We start from the raw sequence: 7,129 nt of genomic DNA, 5'->3' as shown, positions 1-7,129 counted from the left end.
CAACTGGAAAACTACCAAGCGCGCGCTTCTCGCACGCACCGAGCGGAAGGCACGTCGACGACGACGACGGCGCGCGAGCGGGCGAGCCAGCGAGCCAACGTTTCACCTATTCCCCCCTTTTTCCCTCCACCTCCACCAGCACCACCAGCAGCAGCAGCAGCAGCACCTCTACCAGCACCAGCAGCAGCAGCAGCAGCAGCAGCGTCTCCTGCGACCGGATCCGAGCGAGAATGGAGCTGCCTGCCGCCGGAGAGCACGTCTTTGCGGTGGAGGGCATCGAGAAGAAGCGCATCCGCAAGGTAAGTGGCGGGCGCTGCGTTTTGCAAGCAGCTCAGCAGCTGCAGCTAAAAAAAAAAAAAAAAAAAAAAACGCGTTCTGGACGTTGGGATATTGGCGCTTTGAATTTTTTTTTTTTTTTTTTTTTTTTTTTTTTTTTTGCCTCCCTCACCGATCTCTCCCCCTCTCCCTCCCCCACACCTCCTCTCCTCCTCTATCGCAGGGCAAGATAGAGTACCTGGTCAAGTGGCGAGGATGGTCTCCCAAGTAAGTAGCTACAGAATGGAATCGTTTCTGACACACACACACACACACACACACACACACACACACCGCCCGAGTGGTGGTGTTGTTGCCTCGAAACGTTCAAGGGCGTACGCGCACGGTGCGTGCGTGCGTCCGTCCGTGTGTGTGTGCGTGTGCGTGTGTGTGTGTGTACGCAGGGGGTGGGGGCTTGAGGGGGGAGAAGCTCGCGCTCGGGCGGTATGCGTCTCGCTCGGCGTATCCACGGATGCCTTCACTAATTTATGCGAGGGAAGAGGCATGGCGGGGGAGGGGGGCGGCGGGGGGCCTCGCGCAAGCAGCGCCATGTAATCCCGTTTTAATTATTTCTGCTCTGCCAGAGAATTTACGAGACAGTGGTGCTAAAATGGCCGACTGTATGTTGTGTGTGCGTGTGTGTGTGTGTGTGTGTGTGTGGAGGAGTGCGACTGCAGACAGTGCTTGACTTTTTTTCGGTTGCGCTGCTGCATTTTGGAATCCGTATTTTAAAAAATGTATCACATTCGATGACATGAATCCAGGCGGGGATGTGCGGCAGTACAGTGTGTACAGACGTGTGATGTACCATATTACTATTCTTATGGTCATATAGGAAGGCAATGAGTGTGTCGCTCATGTGCCACCACCTCTAACGGCTGTTATTCCCTTTTTCTTCTCCCCCCCCCCAGGTACAACACATGGGAACCGGAGGAAAACATCCTTGACCCGCGGCTCCTGGTCGCGTTTCAACACAGGTGAGAACGATGTGGACTTCGGACGAGGCCGCGCAGCCTCCAGTGCAGCCATGGCCATATATGGGCATGGGAGGAGGGGCACTCCAGTAACTCTATTACTGATCCACCCCCAACCCTCCCTCCCTCACTCCCTCACTCCCTCCCTTGCAGGACCGTCTCTGGGGGTTGTGGTGGTGGTGGTGGTGGGGAATGAAAAGCTGCGGATGCGTTAGTGGAGAATCCTCAAATTATGCAAATAGAAAGATTAGACACACGGATGCAATTTTGCGCCGCGTAAGTGATTACAAATGCGGGCGGTTGTCGTCACTTTGCACGTTGCGCCTGAGAAGCGGGAGGCTGGGGGGGTGGGGGTGGGGGGGGGCGGCCTCGACACAACACTGACCCACTTTCGCTGAGAGTAGCATAGCATAGCGTAGACGCGGCTCCATTTTTCCAGAGGGTGCATGGTGGACCAATAAATCACGGGGGAGCAGCGGGCTAAACGGCAAAGATGTGTTTAACATCACGTTTTGCGGCAGCGGTAAAAATCCTCGGCAGGACGGCCAAGCGGGAGCCTGTCAGCGGGGTTTAAACTTGAGAAGGCCGCTGCTGCTGCTGCTGCCACTGCTACTGATGATGATGGGATTCTCATTTCCACTACCATCCTGAGAGGCTTTTCTGTCTTTTTTTGCAGACTGGAACGCCGCCAGTTTTGGACACATTGCATTTACATCTGCCTTCGTTTTGCTGGTTGTTTTTTTTTAAATTGCATTTTATAGCATTTAGTTTTTTTGCAAAAACAAAACACAGCCGTCAGCCTGGGATCGAACACAGCCGCGTGAAGTCATCAGAAACACATTAATGGGCGAGCTGAGAGGTTGGGATGTTAATGAATACAAATGCTGTTGTCATTTTTAGCCCCTGCGGCGTGCGCACTAGCGGGACCCCCACTCTCTCTCTCTCTCTCTCTCTCTCTCTCTCTCTCTCTCTCTCTCTCTCTCTCTCTCTCTCTCTCCTCCCCGAGGCCTGTGATGTACTCTCCCTCTCTCCCCCTCTCTCTCCCTCCGTAGGCCATCAAGGCCGCTCATGGGAGTGGGCAAAGACATGATGGCCGGGGAAAGGAATTCACATTTCTGAAAAGGCTAATTGACATGCAGTGCTCTCCAGCCTTTCCAGTGTGCCGCTCTCATATTCCCCCACAGCCTGCCTGCCTGCCTGCCTGCCTGCCTAAATGTGTGTGTGTGTGTGTGTGTGTGTGTGTGTGTGTGTGTGTGTGTGTGTGTGTGTGCCTGGCTCTCTGCTGATGGTCATGGAGTGCTGCCTCTGCACCGTGTGTATGGATTCCTCTCCGCTCCCAGAGGATGGGGGAGGGGATCCGACAGGGGGAGGCTGTAATTGTCAAATCTCGTGTGAATAGAGGGTCACCCCCCTCGCCCCCCCCACCAGTCAGACGATCATGTTTTCAGATTACGCTCATTACAGCGTTGTAAAAAGAAAGAAAAAAAACTATATGTGTTAATGTATATTTATGTAATAGTCGGTTTATTGTTGTAATTTTCCAGCAGCTTTTTTGATGGAACATCTGCAGCCAGAGGCCAACAATTGGTCCACGTTTTTTTGGCTTGCCCGGGTGATTCCCAGAGTTTTTCCCGGCTTTCACCCGCAGCTGGTTATTTACGAGCCGCTGATGACTGGAGGTTTATATCAGGGAGCAATATTTCACGGGGCAGGCCGACGCTCAGACTCATCAGCGCAACTTCAAAAACACACCCATCTCTCTCCCTCTCTCTCTCACACTCTCTCCATCCCCGTCCCCCCCTCCTCGGCTTACATCTGCTCCCAAACATGTTAGTTGTTAGCGTGATATAGAGCCGCGTTGCTTTCAACGGGTGGAATTTGCACGTCTTTGAACAGCCCGGGCGCATCTCACAAGCCCTCGACGGCGTTGTTTTTATAATCCAATATCACTTGTACCCCGTGACCCTAATTGGAGATTGAATGCGGGAGGGCCGAGGGCGTGCTGCCGACAGAGGGAGGATGTTTAAAAGACAGAGAGAGGTTCTCCCTGCTGTAGCCTTAATTGAATTTCTCCAGGATAATGAGAATATGGAATGGGCCGATTACCATGGAGAGCTATGCAAATAAGAGCCACAATGCTTTGCAGCGGGTCACATGCGGGCATTCATTAGTTCTTGAAATTAATATTCCACTTTTGACCTTGAGTAGGTGGGAGAAAATGAGGAAGCACTCCGAATGTAAAAACTATAATTTCCTGCACGATATAATTAGGGGTTGTTTTTTTTAATTTAGACGGGCCCGCTGTAGCGTCTGTCACATGATATGTGCTGCATAGGCGGTAAATAATTTGCACTAAAATGTAATTATCCCTTGTTTTCACAGAGAGAGGCAGGAGCAGCTGATGGGATATCGCAAGCGTGGGCCGAAACCAAAACATCTTCTACTCCAGGTATTTATCATCTTTACCGCTGATGACTCATTGCAGACGTAAAGGTTTTGCTGTTTTCTTTTGTTGTTGTTTTTTTTAATTTTCCACCTGCTTTTCCTGCGAAAGCTTCTGACTTCACTTTGATAAGGTGAGGGCCTGTAAAGGTGTTTAAGAGCAGATTTTGAACAGGACATTTTCCTGAGCGAGCCAGAGTGCGAGACAAAGGCAGGTCTGGGTTGTACAGCTGGACTCCACACACACTCACCACAAAAACGTCTGTGTTGCCTGAGGTTACCGAAGCACCGCTTCAGCGCACTCATTTTATCCATATGTTCATTATTCCTTTATGCAAAACAGCCTTGTGTTAAAAACGTCATTTTTACAATCCTGTGCAGTATTTGCGAGACTACGTGCACTTTGAGTCCAGCTCCTGCCGGGGCCGTCTCAGACGCAGCCTTTGCAGTGTTGCATTCTGGGCCAAATGTGGTGACATATTTTGAGAGACTGTGAGCCGACTGCGATGCCGTATCAGTCTTTAAGAGGAATTCCACTCCGCCTGAGTCACACGCAGCCAGCGATCTGGGATAAAGCGTGACATGTCTGGTGGCACTTGGCTGACCCGAGGTCAAAGCCAGAGCGTTGTGAGCGTTCCGCTGCAGTGGCCCTCTCATGGCCGAGGGGGCGGTTAGGAAGGACAGGCCTCATGTTTGGAGGACAGGCTGCCAGACGTTAATGGGATTATTATTATTTGTGTATTCTGTTTAGTGGTTGCCCTTGAGGAAACCTTTTTGGCATGCAGCCTTTCCATTTCTCTGCACTAGGTTTTGCTTGTGCTCTGCAATAATTTCATAGTCGGTGCTTTAGATTTCAAGGCAACTTGTTAAGGCCATTATGATCCTGAAGATAATTATGGTGGTGCCAGTTCCAGTAAGGTTGGGCATGGACATTGATACTCATTCCATTCCTAACTAGAACAAGAAACTCACTTGGCATTTGCCAGATTGCCATTTCTACGTGAAAAATGTAGAATTCCCTCCAACCCGTCAACCTTGACCAAGCTTATTGACCTCATTGAGTGTTTTTCTTTTCTGATGATGACACAGTGATGTTAAACTTTTACCACATTTTACAACTTGTTCTGTTGTTTCCACAAAGGTGCCGTCATTTGCCAGAAGATCCAGCGTTCCCACAGGTTTTGAAGAATCATCTCAGGATGCTGATCCCAAGTGCGATTCTGTGCAGGTCCAACGGCCGCAGCCTCAGCAGTACCAGCTTAACAGCAAGAAGCACCACCAGTACCAGCCCAGCAGCCAGGAGGTACCTGCTGACCAGCCGACTTTTGGCAAGAAGAAGTTCCTCTACCAGCTCAACAGCAAGAAGCACCACCACTATGAGCCTGATGTGAACTTGTATGACGCTCAGGCCCCGAGGCTCAAAGAGGTGGTCAAAGTTCAGGAACCAGCCAGCAAACCTTCAAATCCGGGCTGGAACTTACCCTTGGCCCTGCAGCAGAAATGGGTTCGCAACAAGGACACGGGTTGCTTGAGCAAAGTCAAGGAGATGGCCGTGGAGGTGAGGAAACCTCCCATCAAAGAGGCAGAGAGCGAACAGGCCCTGAAACCCAATCCCAAGGACGCGAGCCTGCCGAGCTCTACGAGCAACAAAATGAAGATAATCAAGAACAAAAACAAGAACGGACGCATCGTTATTGTCGTGAGCAAGTACATGGGCGGCAACAAGGTTCCCGGGGAAAAGGATAAACACGGGGAATCGTCGGGCGTCGAGAAATCCCAAAACACCAAATCGTCCGAAAGCAATCCGGCGTGCACAACCAAAATCTTGGATTACCCAGAGAACGGTATACCGAAGGAGATCTGCAGCGGCAGCTCGCCACCGGTGGCAGAGCTCCCAATGAAGTGTCTGCAAAAAGGCAGGCAGTTCTCGAAACCTTCCCCCAGCACGGCAGAGGAATACAACACGGAGGTGGCTCGCGGTCAGGCTGATTTACCAGAAGATTTACCGCTTCAGCTCACTGCCAGCTCACCCATGACCTCGTGGTCCGCCGACACCAATATTCCAACCCCCACGGCCGTGGACCAGATCAGGATCCCTACTTTTCCCAATGACCGCAAGCGGAAGCTATCGGATCCCGTGGAGGACAGGAGTGTTTCTAAAACCTACCTGACTTCCAGGAGCCTGAGTGTGCCCGGCTCTGTGGTTACACCACCTCAGGACAAACCCATGGACCTCCACTGTAGCGGCTCCCGGCAAGCCGGCAGGTCGGCGAGCGAGGCCGCCGTGGAACACGGCAGCCAGGACGAGCCCATGGATCTTAGCTTCCCAAAGACAAAGAGGCCGGCGGCGGAGCCGGAGTTACAGCTGGAGGCCGAGCCCACTGCCACAAACCCACCCTCTGTCACGGAGGACACGCCAAAATTGACTGAGAAAGCCGAAACGGCACCTGCGAAAAAAGTCTCGCCGTTTATGGGAAACATTATAATCACAGATATCACAAGCAACAGTCTCACCGTCACCTTCAAGGAATACGTTTCTTTCTGAGAGTCTGTAAAATTGTACGACCCGTGGACAATCCTCTTGATGTGTACATATGTATGTAAACATAAGAATTTGTATATGTGCAAATTTATAATTTATCATTGAAATTCACTATGTTTCTTATAATGTTTTATACTGTAACTCCTTTATGATGTTGTAGCCAAGAAAGTGCCCTCGAGGATTTGAGCGAATGCGTTCCGGTGGATTCATTCCACTGAAATAATAATAATCCATTTATATGTCTAATTGAGCTGAGTAGAATGCTTTTGCTGACGTTTCATACTTTTACCAAACATTTAACCTGAGATGTATGAAGGTTTCTACATATTTTGTACGAGTAATACCACTTATTTTGGTCCTGATAGAAGGCAGGGAGAAAGTTGTGTAGTGATCCAAGATCAAATCGAAAGCACTTAACTACTTTGTACGTTTGTGTTGTTTCTGGTGAGGAAACAGCTTCTCTCTTTAAGTCTTATTTTGCTGATTGTTGCTCCAGACCGGCAGAATGAATTGGCCTATTGGGAAGGGTTACAGCTACATGCAGTGGGAAAAGACACAGTAATGGGATGCACTTGTAAAGTCAGCAACATGGACAAATGTCTTTTCCATATTTTTAAGTTTTGTTTTGTTTTTGTTTTTTTGCTGTTGTTTTTGCCTTGCCTCGTTCATGCATCCGTTGGCTTGCAGACCCCCTAGTCTACTGTACGTCGCACATTGTTTTGCATCTGGCAACATTTTCCTGTAGAAAGGAACAACACATTCTTTCCCTTTCAGAGGTTAGTGTCCGTTAAAAGAATGGTGTCACATATCAAACCCTGTTATTATTTATTGACTTATTTTTAGAGTCACTTTGAAA

General features: G+C 49.8%; 1 protein-coding gene across 1 annotated transcript in view; it reads left to right on the top strand.

The window, feature by feature from the left end:
• The first annotated feature begins 200 nt into the window (after window positions 1-200).
• Window positions 201-7,129, top strand: part of cbx4 (chromobox homolog 4 (Pc class homolog, Drosophila)) — a 7,578-nt gene continuing 649 nt past the window's right edge. Inside the window, exons 1-5 of the mRNA XM_076024093.1 lie at window positions 201-299; window positions 500-543; window positions 1,227-1,292; window positions 3,672-3,738; window positions 4,873-7,129. The exon at window positions 4,873-7,129 is cut by the window's right edge and continues 649 nt beyond it. Coding sequence (XP_075880208.1) covers window positions 231-299; window positions 500-543; window positions 1,227-1,292; window positions 3,672-3,738; window positions 4,873-6,276 — 1,650 coding nt within the window. The 5' untranslated portion in view covers window positions 201-230 and the 3' untranslated portion in view covers window positions 6,277-7,129. The remainder of the gene's footprint in view (window positions 300-499; window positions 544-1,226; window positions 1,293-3,671; window positions 3,739-4,872) is intronic.

This window comes from Nelusetta ayraudi, unplaced genomic scaffold, assembly GCF_046127955.1.
Source record: "Nelusetta ayraudi isolate G7.1 ecotype Tasmania unplaced genomic scaffold, CSIRO-AGI_Nayr_v1 ptg000016l, whole genome shotgun sequence".
In the NCBI taxonomy this organism is placed as follows: domain Eukaryota; kingdom Metazoa; phylum Chordata; class Actinopteri; order Tetraodontiformes; family Monacanthidae; genus Nelusetta; species Nelusetta ayraudi.
This window is presented reverse-complemented; position numbering and strand designations above follow the sequence as displayed.